Source organism: Hippocampus zosterae, chromosome 2, assembly GCF_025434085.1.
Source record: "Hippocampus zosterae strain Florida chromosome 2, ASM2543408v3, whole genome shotgun sequence".
Taxonomy (NCBI): Eukaryota; Metazoa; Chordata; class Actinopteri; order Syngnathiformes; family Syngnathidae; genus Hippocampus; species Hippocampus zosterae.
Genome location: NC_067452.1, coordinates 18866639 through 18887912, shown reverse-complemented (window position 1 = coordinate 18887912; position 21274 = coordinate 18866639). Strand labels below are relative to the sequence as shown.

Genomic DNA, 21274 nt, shown 5'->3' with positions numbered 1-21274 from the left:
AGGCAACACCCTAGCACCACATTTGTTCAGTCAGGAAATCACATAAATCTGTCACACAAAGTGAAGTACGCTACAAGATCTCAAGAGACAAATGCACGCCACTATCCAAAGAAATTCAAGAAGGAAAGGAAAAGTTATTGAAATCTATCAGTCTGACCAGCCATTTCCAAAACTCTGGGGCTCCAGTGAACCACTGTCAGAGCCATTATCCACAAATGGAGAAAACTGGGAACTGTGGCAAACATTCCCAGGAGTGATCAACCAGGTAAAATTCCTCCATGACTGTGACGACGACTCGTCCAAGAGGTTGCAAAAGAACCTGAAACAACAACCAAAGAACTCCAGATTTCGCTGACCTCAGTTCAGGTCAGTGTTCACGGACACTGGCCAAAAATGGCATCCATGGGAGAGTTCCTAGGTGAAAACCACTGCTGTCGAAAAAGAACGCAAAGGGTCATAACACATTTGCCAAAAGACACCTCGTTCATCCTCAGGACTTTAGGAAAACCATTCTGTGGACTGATGAGTCAAAATTTGAACTTTTTGGAAGATCTGCAGGCCCTTAAATTTGGTGTAGAAATGGCACAGCATTTAATTATCAAGAACATGATGCCTACGGTGAAGCGTGGTCGTGGCAGCGTGATGGTCTCGAGCTGCTTTTCCACCTCGGGACCAAGACTACTTGCTGTGATTGATGGGATGATGAATTCTGCTGACTAACAGTAAAATCCTGAAGCACAACATTCACCCATCAATTTGTACCCTCAAATGCAAGCCCCCTGAAATTATTCAGTCGAACAACAATCAGAAACACACCAGCAAGTCCACCTTTGAACGCCCCCATCCCCCCAAAAACTGAAGGTTTTTGAGTGGCAAAGTCTGGACTTGAATCCAATTGAGATCCTGTGGTGTGACCTTAAATGTGCAGTTCATGCTCGAAAACCCTCCAAAATGGAGGAATAGAAGCAATTCTGCGAAGAAGAGTGGTCCTAAACTCCTCCCATTCGATATGAACGACTCATCAACAATTATCGCAAACGCTTGATTTTAGTTATTGCTGCTAAGGGTGGAAGAACACATTTGGCTCATGGGGCAATTACTTTTCGCATAGGGACAGGTCGGTTGCGATTTTTTTTGTGCCTTAATAAATTAAATTGCCATTTATGAGCTGCATTTTGTATTTCCTTGGGTTGTCTCCATGTGATATTAAAATTGGTTTGGTGAACTGAAACCTTTTAATCAGATAGATAGATAGATAGATAGATAGATAGATAGATAGATAGATAGATAGATAGATAGATAGATAGATAGATAGATAGATAGATAGATAGATAGATAGATAGATAGATAGATAGATAGATAGATAGATAGATAGATACTTTATTCATACACAAGTGAAACTCGCTTGAACTGGTGCCGCTGTCTTACCTTGACGCACCGTCTTCAAAATGATGGGACCTTTTGTGCAGGTGATGACGGTTAAAATGTCATACAGGGGTAATCCTGACACAGGCAGCCCCTCAACCTCCAGTATGAGTTCCCCCTCGTTGAGTTTCCCGCCCTGGTAAAGGACCGCATCCTCTCGGACATGTCCAATGTAGGCAAACTGTCCATGTTCAGCCCCACCTCGCAGCTCCACGTTCAGCTCGCCGCACGCGTCCCGCACAATTACGCACTCGCTGACTTTGGTGATCCAGTGGTTTTTCTTTTGGATGACTTTTGACATGGTGACTCGGATCCAAATTAAATCCCGTGGTGCCGCCGAGAGAGCTACAAGCGTGTTGATGCATAGCCCAGAGGTAAATCCGTCCCTTAAAAAAGTTCAGAATGTTGGTGAGTCAGTCCAAGTTGGACCATTTTCACGCGCGTCCCGAGGCAAGACACGCTGCTCGCACTGCATGATGCCTTCCCGACGATTTAAGTCTATTTGTTGGTTCCTCTGTTGTCGTTGTTGTTGTTGTTGTTGTTGTTTCCGCTCCTTGAACATTAAACACGCTCTGATTCACCGCAGTGGCATCTAATCCGCTCCCCGATTGTCTTTGCTCTTCTTGCATCCTCCACTTTGACTCTTTCTCCATCCACTGCCTATTCGTTAATTGGCTTTTTTGAAAACTTACATAAAAAGAGTGTCTCTCAGCCAGACAGCCGATAAAAATTGGTCAGCGGCGCCTTTAAGCAGGTAGCACAAATTCATCTCATCTGCTCGTGCGCTAAACGTGCAGGATGAGTGGACAGAGCGGCGCATGTTTCCGCCTACCATGGCTGTCAATGCTCCTCCCACCAACTTCCAAACGGATTACACGAATGACAATGAACGCCCCTAAGAGCTTTTACCGGTACTTTTTATTCATAAATAATAGAGGTGTAGGATAGTATGTAGGCTGATTGAGAGTGGAGTTTTTTGATGGGTGTCACATGAGGCGAAGTGTTGTCTACAGACAGAAAAGTTATCAAGCACTCAGAATAGAAACCACGAACAACGTATGAGCCTTGAAATCAGATGTGTCAAACCCAAGGCCCGGGGACCAGATCTGGCCCGCCATATATTTTATGTGGGCCGCGAAAGCAAATCAAACATGTCAACTTCGACGATGCTTACTAAAATCTTGACCAAAATGTAAAAGTCTCATATGAAATGTAATGAATATGAGAACTATTGCAAGCATTTTGTTGTTACCAAAAACCTATTTACAGTAATTGAAACAATAGTTGAAGAAACGGTTATTCTTGACTTATGGTTTCAGTGATAATGGCCCTCCAAGGGAAACTGTCCCACGAAAAAATGAGTTTGACACCCCTGCTTAAATTTCAAACTGATTTTAATCCCTCAAATGAACTGAATTATTATCTAAGTTTTTTTTTTATATAGCACAGCATTAATGTTCAACCTGCATAATGTAACAGTGGCTAACAATAATTTCAAATATATATATATATATTTTTTATTATCAAAGTTCTCACACACTTAAACTTACGATATTACTGTATTTTAATGTTGTCATGATTTTGGTACTTGGCAGGCTAGGGATTTTTCTAGGTGGTACTTTTTATTTAAAAAAAACGCTTGAGAACCACTGGTATAGTGTAGAATCTACAGTCAGATACTCAGACTACAATGTAAATGGATATCTTACATTGTTAATGTAAGATGTCGATGTAGCTGAGTAAACATTTCTGCACATTATCAATGCATATTATACACATTAATATCACATTTGAGTAACTCAATACACGGTGTGTATGTGTGTGTGTGTGTTTGTGTGTGTGTGTGTGTGATAAATTACTGCAGCTGTGCTTAGTAATAAGTCTGAAAAAAAAAATATTGTCTTGTGTGACTGATGGTGATCCCAAGGTACATTTGCAGAAGCACGCTAGCAGTGGTGTCAGGTGAGAAACACAATGCCCCTGCAGGAAGTTCCTGGGTGTTTCAGTTGAAGTCGAGAAGCGGGGCCTCTAACACTGTTATGAGGGCAGTGGCCTGAATAGGTATGCGCAGGATGAAAGGCAGCGTTCCATTCCATTTCATCTTAATGTTAAGTGCTGAGAGAGTTCATGGCTCATGGCTCATGAGCTGCACCTCTTGTACCTTTATTGTATGTCATGCGAATGATCGCCATACTCTTCCATGGCTATCGTTACCGCAACATATGTGATAATGTGCTCTATTTTATTTCATGTTGGCTCCTCTTCACCAGTCGTGTCCCTGAACATTCTCAGTGGGGTCACCGCCTAGCTATGTTTTCCTCACTGTGTTGTTCATCCTGCCCATTGATCCAACTGTCAACTGAAAAACAACAATTTACATGCACAAGTGCTTGATTACTTGTCCTTATTCTGAGTTTGATATGCAGTATATGCCATGCTTGAAGATTCAAGTAGCAGTAACCACAAAGTAAATATAGAGAAATTCGAAAGCCTTAGCGTGAAAAAAATAAAATAATTAGGATAAAGTGAAGCTGGGATGTGAGAATCATAAATCTTTGCCAAATCCGAAACCAATAAATGTAAGGACAAAAATAATGTAATATTCATTTCTTCGATCTTATGAAATAAAAAGTTGTTAGTGGTTGCCATTTAAGTCATTCATTCATTCTTTCATCTTCCAAGCCGCTTGATCCTCACTAGGGTCGCGGGGGGTGCTGGAGCCTATCCCAGCTGTCTTCGGGCAGTAGGCGGGGAACACCCTGAATCGGTTGCCAGCCAATCGCAGGGCACACAGAAACGAACAACCATTCGCACTCACACTCACACCTAGGGACAATTTAGAGTGTTCAATCAGCCTGCGACGCATGTTTTTGGAATGTGGGAGGAAACCGGAGCACCCGGAGAAAACCCACGCAGGCCCGGGGAGAACATGCAGACTCCACACAGGGAGGCCGGAGCTGGAAACGAACCCGATACCTCTGCACTGTGAAGCCAACGTGCTAACCACTGGACTACCGGGCCGCATCCATTTAAGTCAATTCAGTCCAATTAGTTGTTTCCATGCCACGGTTTTGGTCTTATTTGTGCTTACAAACCCAAATCGATAGAAAAGATGACAACATTCATTAGGTTCAATGGGCCATTTGATCAAGCCGATGACAACCAGCAGATGCAGTTTCACTTTTTGGCATGGGAGCGCTTACATCATATACGGTGTATGGGCCAGTTATAATACTGGGGATTATGACACATCCATTGAAGAGAGCTGTCTAAAAAGACAGACAGGAAAGAATATTTAAAAATAGGAGTATGTTTACAATGTTGAGGTCACATTACCCAAAGTAAGAATCTGCCTTTGGCACTGTGTAACCAAGACTGTTTGTTTTGTAAAAGGCAATAATCTGGCGACCAAACCAAGAGTCAACAATCAATCGGGAAGAGTCAAATATTAACCTGCAAGTTAAATGTCGTATCAATTCGTCATGGTGACCAGAGAATAAAAAGAAAGAATGCGTATTTAAACAATCAAACGAGAGCCTACTGTCGTGAAGTGTTTTCTATTCCGTATATAATCCTTTTTAATTAGCCAAGTTATCTGAGTGTTTATATTCAAATGCACATTCTTCCTTTCCAATTCCTCACATAGCCTTAGGTTATTGTAAGTCACAAAACAAATGTATTAGACGACAGTGACAGTGTAACTCTAGACCAGGTTTTATTTGGGGGAGTTTTGGACTCTGTCCAAAAGGTATTGATTGATTCATGATTGTGGTGATTCAATACTTTACTGCATCATAATAAGATTTGTTCCGACTGTTTTTAAAAACTCTGTCATTATGATACCACACTGAAAACGACAAGCACAACAACCGACATCATGAAACAACGAATACGTCAATCAAAAAGAAACATTGCAATGGCAACATTTTTCATAGTCTTTGTATTGGCCCTGGGACTGTCCCAGTGGGCATAATGTTGTGGCTGATGACTGTAAACACAGTATTTATGACAGCTACTCAGGTACAAGTTGAACAATTTGGTTATTGTTTCTCAGAGTTAACAACAGCTCCTCAAAGGAGTGTGGCAGTGACGTCAAAGCAAACATTACAATTAATCTCTTATCCTGTTGCGCTCTCGTGTGGTTACATTGCAGAATGCAGCAGACTAGATTATGTTAATTGTTACGTTGGATGGATAGATGGATGGATGGATAGATGCAAGGGGACCAGGTAGCCCCCGAAGACCACATGTGTAGCCTGGGGGACTGTTCTAAAAATAAGTTAGCAGTGATGGAACATTGTGATGATTTCCTAGGATTGTGGTATCAGTGAGTATTCGAAAATGGATACCGTGGCAGAGATTAGACTAGAAATAAAATTATTGCACATCGATATTTATCTGTTTCCTAATTTATTTGATAAAAGATTAGCCTGATCAGTGTCTTCACATAAATAAATATCGTTTAGCATCTAAACGGAGCTATTCAAGCCTTAGCGAGTTGATTAAGTACAGCATCATTGATGAATATGTAGTAGAAAATCAGAAAAGTGAAGGGTTATTTTTCAAGAATTTTGAAGCTAAAATGCCCTCCAATTCCGGAACGACCCAGAAGGTAATTTGAGCAAAGTTCATTCAGAAGTCTGTGTGTGTCAAATTTGGTCCCTCCTCGTACTCGTCAGTCCTCAAATAGCTCTCAGTTTAAAAAGCACAGCGAAAACAAAAGCAGAAAAAATAAACGCATTTCAAAGTTCTTTCAATGAGCTTAATCGTAAACATGAGACACACACACACGCACACGTCCATTTGCTGGATGGCGCTGACTTTTTAAATTCAATGCCGCACCCTGTTGGCCAAACGCGATGCATTAGGCTTCAAAATCATTTCAGACATCTATTTCTGGTCTAAAATATGGAAGAATGTGAAGTCTGAGGACAACCACGAGATAACTGCCACACCAAGAGATTTCATAGTTTCTTGGTCTTGCTAGCTGGGATGGAACATTTTGACGGGGGAGGAATCACATTTGGTTGTTAGTTAGTTAGTTAGTTAGTTAGTTAGTTAGTTGGTTAGTTAGTTAGTTAGTTAGTTTGTTTGTTTGTTTGTTTGTTTGTTTGGGAAAGATAATTCCTTTCAGTCCCATTTTCCTGAAAACAGCTCTGCTTCCCTTCACTCTTATCATTATGTCTAGCGATAAGAAAATATACCGTATTTTCTGTTTTTGACTATGGCAGCTACCTGTTTGAGCTTTGCATTGTGCCATGTATTTCAACACCCTTTCCCTCCAATCTGAAACGCAAATCTGTTTTCTCTGAGGTAAAAAAAAGACCAGTGTCCTCCGTGAAAGACTTGAAAACCTCTGGCCTCTTGAGTTTCCACTTGAAGCAAACGGCTCCAAGATAACACACAGTATGTTGCTCTTCAAAAAATACACGAGACAAACACTTTATCTTCCCGGAGTTGCACTTTTTTCCCATGCATGGCCACCAATCAAATTGCCGCACAAGGGGTGTAAGGCCAGACAGGAATGACGTTAAGGTCTCCCTCGGCAATGTGGGAAATTTCAAGCTGGTATCTATTTAGCTTCTGGGTCAAAAGTCAGATGTCAAATGTGAGCTTGTGCGCAATTGCAGGATATAACTGGAGAGCTCACATTCACGCTGAAGAAGCCGCTAGATAAAATGCTAGATAAAACAATTTTGAATAAACCCCTTGACAGCTTTAGTTCTCAACCGCATAATTGAGTTCAAGGAAGTGCACAGCGCTCTTTTTCTTCACAGACTAGCTTGTAGCAGGTCCTAAGCACATGCGCTAAAAGCTGGTGGAGTGAGAACCTGCAGTCCACCAAAAAGAATATTTGCCATGCACTCAGTTGATGACTCTTGTTGATTCTGCTGGTGTGAGTTGACTGACACACACAAAATAATAATAGGAAAAAAAATCATCAACTTACGATTGTGTGAAACTGTATGTTCACTAGTTTGCATTGAAATAAAAAGTAGTTGTGTCATTTGATTTTTCTTAGGTTTTTAAAGTAGTAGAATTGTAGACACTTTTTGATGTGTATAGCCCATTTTAAATCAAATGCAACGTTTTTCACTTCAAATGTATTTTGACTGACAAGTTGGCCAACGCATTTACCGGAACTTAGACAACCAATCCTATTGAAAAACAAACAATCATTTTCCATTCGAGTATTCTTTCACAAACATAAGAACACAATTTTCCACCAAGTGCAATGATATGGAGAGAATGAGAAGCAGATTTTTGAATGGACTCCAGCATATATGCAGTATATTAAAAATGGACAAGTTCAAGCTTATAAAGCACTTGCAATGTCTTTAAACACATTTATGCTGTTTTAAATCTTGCCACATTCCAGAAAACTGTAAACCGTCAAATATGTACCGGTACGACTTGGCCAAAACCAAATAAACCATCCATCCAATTTCTGAACCGCTTAATCCTCACTAGGGTCGCGGGGCGTGCTAGAGCCCATCTCAGTCGTCTTCGGGCAGTAGGCGGGGGTGCATTTGCCAGCCAATCGCAGGGCACACAGAGACGAACAACCATCCGCGCTCACACTCACACCTCGGGACAATTTAGAGCGTCCAATAAGCCTGCAATGCATGTTTTTGGAATGTGGGAGGAAACCGGAACACCCGGAGAAAACCCCGGGAGAACATGCAAACTCCACACAGGGAGGCCGGAGCTGGAATCGAACCCGGTACCTCTGCACTGTGAAGCTGACGTGCTAACCACTGGACTACCGGGCCGCCCCCAAACTCGGGTCGCTGGGGGTGCTGGAGCCTATCCCAGCTGTCTTCGGGCAGTAGGCGGGGGACACCCTGAATTGGTTGCCAGCCAATCGCAGGGCACACAGAGACGAACAACCATCCACGCTCACACCTAGGGACAATTTAGAGTGTTCAATCAGCCTGCCAAGCATGTTTTTAGAATGTGGGAGGAAACCGGAGCACCCGGAGAAAACCCACGCAGGCCCGGGGTGAACATGCAAACTCCACACAGGGAGGCCGGAGCTGGAATTGAACCCGGTACCTCTGCACTGTGAAACTGACGTGCTAACCACTGGACTACCGGGCCGCCCCAAATAAACCAACAGTTGACTAAAACATATACTGTATCTTCTGTTGTATTGTGAGAGTAAGCGTGCTGTGAGTGCATTTTGCTAAATAATAACGTTTGTGCCTAGGCAAAAACGATGTGCCAGGAATTAGAACAGAGAAAAGTTTCATATTCACCTGAGTGCACAAATAGACTCTTTTTTTCAACATGTTTAATTTTCTATGATTAATTATTATTTAGAAAGAAAGTTCCAGCCCTGATTAAAACACACACACACCCGCGCGCGCGCGCACACACACACACACACACACACACACACACACACACACACACAGTTGAAATAGAAGTTGTATTCGCATATTTATAATTGTTGCCGCCCATAAAACAAAATCCTAGATTTTGTGGAAAAAAAAAAAGAAAGAAAAAAAATTACTTGTCAATCTTACTGCCCCGTTCTTGTGCGTCATGTAGCCACGTTATCTTCTCCTGGAACGTTTGCCCACAGTGACCTTATGTTCTTGGAGGCTAACCTCTGACCTCTACCGTGACCGTTGCAAACCCTCCCGTATCTGCTGACTTGACTGGGTGGTCAGTACAGTACCAGCACATGATCACAGGCTGACAGGCCAGATACTGTGGGAATCCTCCCAGGGGTAAAAACCGCTGAGAGTGAGCCTGCAATGAAGAGGCGTTAGCCATGTTGGGTCTGTATCTCGCAGCAAGACGCACACTCTCAACAAGTCCGACATGGCCAAAATCATCACAACACACTCACCATGCACCAAGTTCACTTGGCAAACATTTCGATCAGGACCTTGTAGTGAATACACAGATGTTCATTGTTTATCGTCTTCCGTTCGAGGGAAAATGTACACTTCAAAAAGAAATTGCATTAAATGGGGAGTACGGTAACTTGGAAATGAAGTGAATCCATTAAAAGCTTGATGGCCATTCAAATGGTAGAAATCTTGCGCAGCTGCAAAAATCAGCCAAAGATGAACCCCTTGCTTTCTGTCATAAATGAGATCCATAAGGTCAAAGTGCAGACATCTCATGGGGACCTGTTTATCACAGGAGGGGATGGGTCACCGATGGGGAAGTGCCAGGAGTGGAGGGAGTGGGGGGGGGGGGGGTCAGTGGAAGCGCAGCTCTTTTTTTTAAGAGGTCACCTCTAAGGAAGGCTCCCATGCAGAATCACTGCCGCCTGTCGGTGAAGAGGACAGCAGTGATGGTATAAAACTGTTGGGATGCCCACACCGCTCAGCCAGAGCCTCAGTTTCCATATTGTGGGACTCATCATTCATAGAAAAAAGGGATCCAGTCATATTAAGACATCTTCCATCAGTGGCCTGAGACATTTTTTCTTCCTGTCTGCGAGAAGCCACCATGGCAGTGTTGACGGCCTATTGGGCATTCTTGGTTGCCGTGTCAATGACAATGAGTGCAGGCCATACTTTGAGAAGGTAAGAGGCTCCTGTTTTACACCTGCAAGGGTGGTCAGCTGGCAGAATTTTTCATCATTGCTATTCGGGGGACCACATAGAACCACACATTTGCTCACCAGATGCATGACAAAAATGCTATTTCAAATACTGTATGGTCAAAATATGTGCGAATGTGTAAAATAGGTGTCCTCAATACTGTATATTTCATTTTCCCCATACATTTTACAATGCATGGATAAAGCCCAACAATGAAGGGTTTCAAGTAAACACCGAAATAACCGCATTCTGCATTTTTTTCCCAGTGCAAAGGGTGTCTCTAGTTTGAAAATTAAAATTCAAGGACATTCAACAACAAGTGCGAGAACTCATTTTGCCCCCCCCCCTAAGCCCCCACAAAAATCAATTCACTCAAAATTGTGATATAATTTAGGTACTATGCTTGTCCTGCATATCATACCAAATCAGCAACAACAAAAAAATTCGGCCTACTCACATTGTAATATAACGCAGGGGATGACCCAGTGGAAGTGCAACTATGACATGTCTGCCTACTAATGGTAACTTAAAACTCCAGTCGAACCCTGCATAGTCACAGTTTAGCACCCACAGATTTGTATATATGTATATTTGCATATTTGCCAATTTCTTTCTTCCCCCCACAATATGGTTTCATATTTTGAATTTTATCAGCAGTTTGGGGAGAATTTTGGGGCGGTTGTAAAAACAAAGTGTCAAAATATTTTTATTTTTAATTAAGGGGCTATTCAGAGCATGTTCACATGCGGTCTGTGGTCCAGACATTGCCTGTCCCTGAGCTGGTGGAATTCCAACGACTGAATAGATGAAGTGGTTTTAACAGTGCCCTGTAATTGATTGATGATCAGTCCAGCATATATTCTGCAAGGTTCCACAAAATTACAACAGCATAGGTGGGATATTGCCATCCCTGTGTGTGCTTTTATACAATGTGTCATTCGCCCCAAAAGACAAAGTGGCTTCAGGAGTCTATTCGGCACTCTTGGTTCTATATAGCACATTTGCACACTCTGTATAGCATGTATGATTCTACTGTATAGCACGATGGAATCCCTTAGTTCACATATTGGGATTTATATCCAAGAACCATTTGGTACTCATTTGGTGCTATGTAGTACCACTCAGAACGGGGTCCCCTCAAAGGCTATGCATAGAAGTCACCAAATCACATTTGGGTACTATATTGAGCCTTTATGTATTTATTTATTTATTTATTTATTTATTTATTTATTTATTTATATATGTTTAGGATGTCTGCACAGATGTGATTTGTAAAATACTGAGTGACAGCAATATATCATAGAGCTCAACTCAACTCAACTCAACTGTCTTTGTAGAGCACTTCAAACAGCCATTGCTGCATCCAAAGTGCTGTACATGGAGCAAATAACATACAACAGTAAAGCAACAAATCGGTAACAAAGACGGTAGAGAGCACCAAACAGCAAAACCAAGAACAAATCTGAGTCTACAAGTGAGTTTTAATGCTGGTTTTAAAGATGGGCAGCAACCTAGAGAGAGAAAAAAAGTCAGATGTGAAACACTGATAGCCTGCCATTCAGCATTCAGCACCGACAAAAGTTGTCTGACACTACATCCAAAGGAACAATATTGGCTGTGCCATTTATTAGACTTCCCCTTCCATTCCATCGCCATTTATAGCGAACAGAATTCTGTTTAAAACAACAACAAACATATTTTAAAAGGGCCACAGTTTGCAATCTTATCCAGCATCTGGGAGAAATCATGACAAGGAAAACTGTGAGGACTGACCACACCAGAGAGCTCAAAAGACTCGGGTTTCTTTGCAACTTTTGCTTTCAGTTTTGGCTTTTCTTTTTGTTTCTGGCTAGGAAGCAAACGGTTTCAGAAGTCTACGTTTTATTCGTGGCTAGAAGTTGTAATGATTTCCATTAATATGGCGTGTCAAATACAGTATAGCATGTACATGACCTCAACAATATTCTTTTTGCATTCTTTCAGCAAGCATTACTGTCTGTTTTTCTTCTGGCTCACGGGGAGTGGTTTTCTTGCTTGTCTACTCTGCTTGCAGAATAAGCTTGAAGAAGATGCCGTCTATCAGGGAAACACTGCAGGATATGGGCGTCTCAGTGGATCAGGTGTTGACTGAGCTAGCGCAGATGAGCGTGGAAGACTTCAGCAACGGAACTGCTCCCACTCCCCTGACCAACTATTTGGATGTGAGACAAATTGGTCCACACAGTGTTAAGGAATTCAGATCACAAGTTCTTTGTCGAACATTAAACTGTCAAGATTAAGCAAGTAACCCGGCAATTTTGAACTATTCCCGTTGTCAGCACGTGGGAATTTGCAGCATGAATATCACATTTGCTTTCGCTCCAACAGACACAGTACTATGGAGAAATCAGCATCGGCTCTCCAGCTCAGATGTTCAACGTCGTATTTGACACGGGCTCAGCCAACCTGTGGGTTCCCTCGCAAAGCTGCTCCCCTTTCTCTACAGCCTGCTGTAAGGATCACACACGTGCAGCAGGAGAACTGTTTGTTTTGCATGTGCGTGCGCAGGCTTCCCGCAACTTCATTTGACTCAAATGAACTGTGAACTTGTAGTTACTCACAACAGGTATGACGCCTCCATGTCTCGTACCTACATGGAAAATGGAACAGGATTTTCCATCCAATACGCCTCAGGGAACGTCAGGGGATTCCTCAGTGAGGATGTGGTCGTGGTGAGTACAATCCATAACACGCGCTTGTGTGTCAACATGCTATGAAGGGAAAAAAAAAGCATACATATTTATGAGGTTTGGGGAAAAAACAACTTCATGAAGACTTCTTGAAAGAATGTATATATCTCAGCAAGTGCCTGTAAATTGCCAGTAATTAGCATTCAACATTAGGAGACGTTTTTTATTTGGCATTTGCTCTTAAACAAACCCCCCCGTTGCCCCCCCAAAAAAATCACTTTTGTCAAATTTGTTAAAACTGTCATCCTGACTTGGGAATAGTACATGATAAACTTCTGCCTGTAATTTGATAGAGAGCGCACCTCTGATATTCACAAGGGTGAAGGACCAGACCGGCCTGCAAATAACAAAAATGGGGAGGGGTGGGGGACAAAACCTTTTTTTTTAAATCTATCAATCCATCCATTCATTTTCTAATCCATTTATCCTCATAAGGGTCACAGGTGTGGTGGAGCCTATCCAAGCTGCCTTCGAGCAGTAGGTGGGGGGGACACCCTGAACCGGTTGCCAGCCAATCACAGGGCACACATTCATCTTCAGAATGTGAACAGAACAACAATTCATGTTCACAATCACACTTAGGGATAATTTACAGTGTTCAATCAGTCTGCCATGCTAGTATTTGGAATGTGGGAAGAAACCAGCGTACCCGGAGCAATGACTTTCACCTCATTCTATTCCTTCAAGGTGGGTGGAATCCCAGTGGTTCAGGTTTTTGCAGAGGCAACCTCCCTTTCTGCCATGCCCTTCATCTTTGCAAAGTTTGACGGCGTCCTGGGGATGGGCTACCCAAATGCCGCCATCGACGGTATCACTCCAGTGTTTGACCGCATCATGTCGCAGCATGTCCTCAAGGAGGAAGTGTTCTCTGTTTACTACAGCAGGTATGCTGTGGTTATAGGACCCCCGCTCATTTCCTTTGTATTTCGGGGGGAAAAAAACAAACAAAGGTACATTCTTCATGAATTAGACAAGGCAAGGCACGACGGCTATCGCATTGCATACACAAAGTTAACTTAATGTGCTTTACACAATTAAAGCATTCAACAAACAAGAGTTAAAGTCTTTTGAAAGCAAAGTAAAGAAATAAAAGTAGCTTTGTAAAAAAGAGAATGTACATTATGGGGTAGCAATGAACTTAAAATATTACCAGCATGCATCATCATGTTTAAATGAAGCAAAGAGGCTGCGGTAACAAGAAACTAGCGGTAATGAACAATAAGCAAAAACTTGATGACACTTGCAATAAAAGGCTCGCTGTTGAAAATCAAGAAGCCGGGTTTGTATAAAAGACTAACAAAAATTGTGGTCTTCGATTTTTGTCACACTTGAAGCATTTGATTCAGTCCTGGTAACAAAAGACATCAAATGCTGTCCTCATCAGAATGAAAGATCAAAAGATTGTGTCTCTGGAAAGGGGGTGAGATTCTTACAATGGGGGGATTGATATTTAACACACTTAATTACACTGGTCAATATCACATTTCAATCAGAAGCTTTTTGTATGTATGAAATGTATTTTTGATACCGAATCAAAAAATGTTTCATGATACTTACTGTCAAGCACATCAGCTTTTTGAGATCTTTCCATTTTTTTGTTTTGAAGTTTGACCTGTAAAAGCTTGTGCAAAATGGAGTTTACCATGAATTGTAATTTATTGCTATGACCTTTCAGACAAAAAAATAATTCCACCTGTTACTCAACATAACCCTTAATTCCTAAAAAGAACACTAAATACGCTAGATTTGATACATTTTATATTTTTATGGTGATGATGAAAAAACCTGATATGCTAGAGTAAAAACAAATGTACATTTGTAATCACCCCCCAGACCACCAAAATATCAACTACAAAAGTTTCATGCACTCTGTAAACTGATAACACGATAAGCTGTCCACTGTAGTTACCGCTGTCCCTGAATGTGTTAAAAAAGTGTCGTGCAAATTTGTTGCCCGGTGCTATTTGAAAAAATCCTGGAAGAGAGTGTATTCATTTCAGGGACCCCCAACATTCCCCCGGTGGAGAGCTGGTTCTTGGCGGCACAGACCCAAACTACTACACTGGAACATTTAATTATATGGAGACCAAAGAGATGGGCAAGTGGGAGGTTATGATGAAAGGGTAAGTTTTCATAACCTTCGTACCTCGTATAGTTCACACATAACATCCGTTTGACTGTCCACTGGTTCATTCACTCTTTCAGTGTTTCTTTGGGAACCGAAAGGATATTTTGTGCAGAAGGCTGCACAGCTGTGATCGACACAGGCTCCTCCTACATCACCGGCCCGGCCTCCTCCGTTTCTGCGCTGATGAAAAGCATTGGAGCGCAGCTGGACGAGAGTGGTGTAAGTTTTTTTTTAGACACGTCCAGAGTGGTTTCATGCTGAAAATATTTGCCCTCTAGAATACCCTGCCCATCATTGCACCATAACTGATGTTTTCAATCAGTACAAAGTCAACTGTGACACTGTGAAGACATTGCCAAGTGTCGCTTTTCATCTTGGTGGCCTCGAGTATTCCCTCACATATGAAGATTATATTCTGTGGGTAAGTTGGGTTACAAATGCTGAGTCAATTCAACTGATTGTAAACCGTCAGTCATGGACCATTTACTGTGTCTCCAGCAATCCCAGACCGAGGGCGATGTCTGCATTGTTACCTTCAGGGGCTTGGATGTGCCACCCCCTACGGGTCCCATCTGGATCCTGGGAGCCAACTTCATCGCCCGCTACTACACAGAATTTGATCGGCGCAGTAATCGGATAGGCTTTGCTGTAGCAGTCTGACAACATTCAAAAGGAACACGATTTGCAACTTCCTACTACCGTCCTACATATCACTTTGGTCGTTTATATGTAGTACTTTATGCAACCTGTTAAAGGGGACGTCAAACTAAAAATTTGCTTTTCAGCAATATGTTCTATTACTACTGTAATTGTGGAGTTCTAATTAATATTGCATTTGTGGAATATGAGCTTGGCAACAAAATACACTGGAGTTTATTTTATTTTATTTTTTTTGCCATTTCAGCGGGTGGCCATTTTGCCACTTTTTGTCAACAGAAAACGACATCATAGTTGCTCAAGGCTCAGCTAACGACCCATCATGGGCCACCTGTTTTCTAAATCATGAGCCATGATTATACGTTCCTTGAGCCCTGAGCAACTCAAATGTCATTTTCAGTCGACAGCAAGTGGCAAAATGCCTGCGCCCTGTGATGCTCAAAAACGGGTGGATTTTAGTGATTAACCCATTTACCGTGAATGCAATATTCATCGGAATGCTGTGTTTAGACAAATAGGGCTGCGTGGAACTTATTATTCCAGGGAACATTTTTGGGTTGACTTCCCCTTTAAGGAATTAACCACTGTCATGCTTTGCTTATTTGCATTTCTTCCATCCTGTTCTGCTAAGTTTTGTTGCACTAGGAAACACCTTGTATTCTCTATTTATGAAACATGTAGAAGACATTGTAAAATGTGCCCGTGTGTCTCGCCTGTTGATGTCAACCTGAAATAAAAATTTTGAACGTCTACTGGATGGGTACCTTTTGTTGATTTCATTCTGTGATTAAGCAGTTTGATGTTCACTTGAAAGTATGCACTTTTTTTAAAATCATGTTTTCGTCTGTTTTGTTTTGGTAGTCGGCGGGAACGTAGGGAGTGTGTGTCCTTTGCTCTGCACCTGTTCGTCAAGCTCATCAGCCACCTTTAAAGACTGCCAAGATCACGACTTGTTTGTCAGATTATTGTTGCCTTGCTCACATCTGTTGTACCAAGTACTTGAATTCTCTCAACGGTCCATGCTCTCATTCCGTAGTCTGTTTTGTCTCATTTTTAGTTATTCCTTGATCATAGAACGTATTTGTTTTGTGCTAATTTCGGTTTTGTCGTTCTGGTATAGGCTTTCTCTTGTCCTTTTGAGACAAGTGATTCATGTTCTTGTTTTTTCTCCCCCTTGCCGTTTGGTTGATTGCATTTTCTCCTGTTTCATTGTTACCCTCGTCATTGTTTATACTTTGTACTTCAATCAATTTTTGTCATTGGATCTCTCTTGGTCTACATATGTGGGAACTGATCTTTGATTCCGGATTGCCAGAATAGCAGATTGCCAGAAGTCATATTTTTTTTTTAAAATGCAGAGAGTATGTATTCATCAATCACTGTCCCAAGTTTTGTACAGTTTGCGATAGCTGGACATATGGTGGACATAAAATGAGGATCATCTGACCCAAACAGCCTCTGCCAAAAAAATCTCCTCTGTATACATCTTCATTACACCTTTTGCTTACTTAGCAAGCAGAACTGCCTCGTAGTTAAACAAAAGTGCTGCCATTCACAAGAAGCTCTTGTCAAACATCATATCCTACAGTTGTTTACCATGGGTTCTGTCTTCTGTTAGTGATCTATAGACGCATGTTTACATTCATACAGCAGTTCCCTCAATTCAGAATCACCAAAATGTCCTGACTGTCAAATCAAGCTTTTTTTTTTTTTACAACTCCTATTTACAATAGCGCAAGGCTATTCAATAGGTTTATGTTGGGTTGTTTGCAAGATGGAAAGATCATCTGGCCTCGAGCCACACTTGACTTTGTCCAACTCAATACAGCATGCGAGCATCAGTTATTTGCCAAACGCGTGGTAACCATCCCCACCAGGCCACCCTGACAGCACTGAGCAGCTCCTTCAGCCAGAGACTGATACACCCGTGCTGCAAGAAGGAGAGGTACCGCCGCTCGTTCCTGCCAACTGCTGTCAGGCTATTGAATAGACAGTCTTGAAAACCTGGACTCACCCCTGTTCACCCATTTTTAATATGCTTATGTTTATATACTTTTTGTCTTCTACTTTCTCCATTTCATCATTTTGCTGCTGTAAATTGAGAATTTCTCCATTGTGAGACAAATAAAAGGGTATCAGATCTTATCTCTTCTTACGCACTAATTGAAAAATAATTTCCTTCCTCATGCGTTTTTGGTTGAGTCAGCATGAGGAGATGGTCTCCATGCCAATGTCATGATTTGGGGAGTAATAGAATTCATGAACCAGTGTTTTGTAAGTAGTTAATGAGAGCACATGGTAAACACTAAAACGTAATCAAATCACAGGTACATTCAGTACAAATTGAATTAATTCGCTGGACAACAATTTTAATGTGGTAAGAGGCTGATTATTGCTGACTTGAGCCTGACAGGATAGCATGCAGTGGAGCAAATGGTGAAGTTGGCACAATACACCCGAATGGGCCACCGAGACTCCATTGGCGGAGACAGATATCCAGTGAGATGGGCCGGCGTGCATAGGGTAGTGTGGCTGATTCTCGCAGTCAAAGCCAAATTCAACCAGCCATCCGTTTTCTCATTCGCTTAAGCACGAGGTATTTTTAAAAAATGGCACTTGGTCATAAACAGCAATCAAGGTCAATAATCCGACAAAAGAGCAGCAGAAGTCAACTCCTTAAATACACAGCAGCTTGATCGCTTGACTCGACACAGGTGCACTGTTGAATGGTCACTCCCAACACGCCAGTAGCAGAGCAGAAATATGATAACCTAACGGACGTGCGAACCAAGCATTCACCGTGCCACGCCTAACCAAATTCTCCAGTCGCAAAAATGTAAAACTTTCTCAACATGTAAATTTCATGTTTTATAAAAATTATAAAAAACGTGAAGCTACGGCTTCGTGTTTGCTTTCAAAACTTAGCTTGGATCAGATGTGTGCACATTTTCAGCATGACGTCTCTGATCCACTGGTGAAAGGACACTTTGATCCTCTCCTCTTTCATCTAGAACTGCTTCAGACAGCAAAGTGTATGCAGATAATTGGTGAAGATTGCACGACTGTCTGTGTCCTATGTGTTGTGTTGTGTTATTTTTGTTATTTTGACTTCAAAATGGTGACACGTGAGTGGCTGCCTTTCCAGCAGCTCCTATATTTTGTTGTTCTACTTCTTCCTTTCATAACTTTGCTGCTGTGAATTGGGAATTTCCCCATTGCGAGATTAATAAAGGTTTTCTTAAATGTAATAAAAATGTAGGTTTAAAAAAAAGGAAGAAGCAGGGCGAAACGTACTGGGCTTTTCAAAGTGGGGAGATATCCAAAAACATTCAGGCTTAGCCCAAAAAGAACATACTGTATAAATTGATTGTGATTGCTCCCAAGACATGGCCTATGTTATTTCTGGACATATTTCTGTACATATAATCCATGGCCTGAATTTTGAAATGGATATAGTTTCAAGTCAAGTCAAGTCAACAGTATTTATAGAGCACTTTCAAACAGCCATCGCTGCATACAAAGTGCTGTACATGGAGCAATATAACATGCACAATAAACAGTAAGACAAATCGGTAATAAAGACGGTAGAAAGCACCAAACAGTAAAACCAAGAACAAATCTAAGTCATGCTGAGTCAAATGCCAAAGAATACAAGTGAGTTTCGAAGAGGGTTTTGAAGATGGGCAGCGAGGAAGGTGCAAATAACGTGAGGCTAAACGGCATCTGTTTTTTCGTGTCACTCCTAATGTAATCTGAGAAGCACGGTATATGTGTTATTAGTATAGTTTGTGTAATAGAAAGATTTACAAAGTAGCGGCAGCGGTGGAATCTGGTCCAATGTTGCAATGTGGAATTTTTCCTGTTGCTCGGCCGCCAAAGGATGTAATACCAGAATTAACCACAGCATGGCAGGCATCACTCACTAGCAGCTCCAACCCTGAGCCTGTGCATTCAAGAAGAAGATGGTGTAATTGCCGCCACAACACCAGTCTCAAAATTACATGAACAACAATGGTGTTACAAATGTGTATGTTTGCTTGATCGACAAGCGGCCATAGTGGGCTCTGGTCATACAGTATGAAAAGTTGATTTTTATGAAAACATGCACAAAATGTGTTCTTACATGTAATGCTGGTTTGATGTTCAGTAGTGTGCCGTCTTCGAATGGGACATTTCACACGAGAACCTTTTGCACAGGGTCTGGGGGCTCACTGTGTGTTGAGCAGTGGATCTTTTACATATGCATTTGAAAATCTAACTATATTAAGATACTCTTCCGTACATTGGTTCAATAAAAACAGACATGCACATTTGCCATTTTTGTCCTACATTTAAACAGCAGTGTGTATCGTCAAGACCCAGTGCCCTATTCACGGTTTCCCAGCCATTGTGTCAGGAAGAAAAACTGGTGTAGAAACTGTGGCAAACGTCATGCGAGTTACTCACTGTGGCAACCCCTGATTTTACAAAAGATAAGGACTAAGCTGAGAGTCAAAACAAACAAGATGGGTAGATAGTGTGCCCCCCCCCCTCCCCATTAGCTCTGACGAATAATTGCTCCCAAATATCGTCACATACGACCCTGCCAAAGCGCAATATGATGTGGATAATAAACAAAAAGTTCAGGAATCCTTGGGCAGGACCGAACACCGCCTGGCTCCTCCAGCTTTTGCAGAGGCCCACTGAGTCTTCAGTCTGTTCTATTTTTCTTTCTCACTTACATTTCATCGCGCCCGAACATGTGATAACAAAACTATTTGGGGAACAGAATGGTGTCTGGCACTCCATCAAAACTCTTCAAAAATATTTTAAAGGCAGGTTTTTCTCAAGAGATATCTGTCGAGAGAAGATGTTTCTTTTTTATGCCCCAGCCCTATCAAATCAGTTCCAACGCTGAACCAGTCCGGGTGCAATACGAGTGCTCGAGCCAGCATTGTGAAGTTTGTGTCAAGCTATGGCAAGGTTGAGGACCCAAATGCAAGGAGGGAGAAGCAAGGCGGGAGTGCGGAGTGTACTAAAACCATTTCTTAGTCCAAACAAAAACGTCAACAATGGTTACCAGAAAACAAAACAAACGTTGCTCTGCCGTTCAGAAAACGACACATCATATTCGTCTTTTTATCAATTTTGGAGATTGGTGACATGATCTTTAAACATGCCTCTGTCTTCACAGTGAAACCACTGGACTACATTGTTCACTGTGCATTTCAATTAATTGCTGGCAGTAGTTAATATCAGAAAGTGAGATAACTTACTAACGTTATAACTGTGACAAGAAATGCAGCTCTTCATGAAACTGGTCCCATAAAAACCCCTAAATACGTTCATTTAATGTAGCACCTGGATGATGAGGCTCACCTTGGTAAATACGTTTTCACTTTTCCTACAGCCTACTCGGAATACTCAACATCAGCGGTGCCCATTAGGTAGCTCATGAGCTACCAATAGCTTGCAATGGGAGTGTCAGTGGCTCTCATGGCATTAACTCAGTCATTGGCAGCCCTTTGTCTTTTATGCTATTGCTATCGGTGACTGTCAATGGCAGTGAAATACATTTTAAAAAACAGAAAAGAAAAAAGTAGACTCTCACTTATCCTCTGAGAAATTTTGACTTAGTGATTTTATCATTAGCTCGCATGCTGAAAAAGTGCGGGCACCCCTGCTCCATGTCCAGTCACTCATATTCAACACAACTGTTGCCATGCGCCATTTCTAAAAAATGATCAAGAACTTTGAATAGAATTGTTTTCAATAATGCTTGCTCTGTACTT

The 21274-nt window shown here is 41.7% G+C and overlaps 2 protein-coding genes across 13 annotated transcripts in view; one reads left to right on the top strand and one right to left on the bottom strand.

Moving 5' to 3' along the window:
• The window catches only part of LOC127595759 (membrane-associated guanylate kinase, WW and PDZ domain-containing protein 1-like), a 97003-nt gene extending 95277 nt beyond the window's left edge, over nt 1–1726 (bottom strand). For all 10 annotated transcript variants that reach the window (XM_052057505.1, XM_052057507.1, XM_052057506.1 and 7 more), the window contains exon 1: nt 1429–1726. In XM_052057505.1, the coding sequence (XP_051913465.1) occupies nt 1429–1726 (298 nt within the window). The remainder of the gene's footprint in view (nt 1–1428) is intronic.
• Nucleotides 1653–16255, top strand: ren (renin). Of its 3 annotated transcripts, none has more exons than XM_052057551.1 (9): nt 1653–1799; nt 12043–12190; nt 12357–12480; nt 12582–12700; nt 13406–13602; nt 14719–14841; nt 14924–15065; nt 15169–15267; nt 15345–16255. In XM_052057551.1, exons 2-9 carry the CDS (start codon nt 12059–12061, stop codon nt 15504–15506), a joined length of 1098 nt encoding a protein of 365 aa, XP_051913511.1. In that variant the 5' UTR covers nt 1653–1799; nt 12043–12058; the 3' UTR covers nt 15507–16255. The 3 variants fall into 3 exon arrangements, 2 of the variants coding, with proteins under 2 accessions (XP_051913511.1, XP_051913510.1); XR_007961324.1 differs by lacking the exon at nt 1653–1799 and adding an exon at nt 9665–9971 and having other exon boundaries at nt 15125–15267; nt 15345–15370; XM_052057550.1 differs by lacking the exon at nt 1653–1799 and adding an exon at nt 9667–9971.
• The last annotated feature ends 5019 nt before the right edge of the window (nt 16256–21274 follow it).

Bases quoted from the DNA above. Each gene is read 5' to 3' on its own strand.
- ren (XM_052057550.1), top strand. From the start codon at position 9,895: ATGGCAGTGTTGACGGCCTATTGGGCATTCTTGGTTGCCGTGTCAATG. The intron at 9,972-12,042 runs GTAAGAGGCTCC...CTCTGCTTGCAG, and splicing joins GCAGGCCATACTTTGAGAAG to AATAAGCTTGAAGAAGATGC. The intron at 15,268-15,344 runs GTAAGTTGGGTT...CTGTGTCTCCAG, and splicing joins ATGAAGATTATATTCTGTGG to CAATCCCAGACCGAGGGCGA.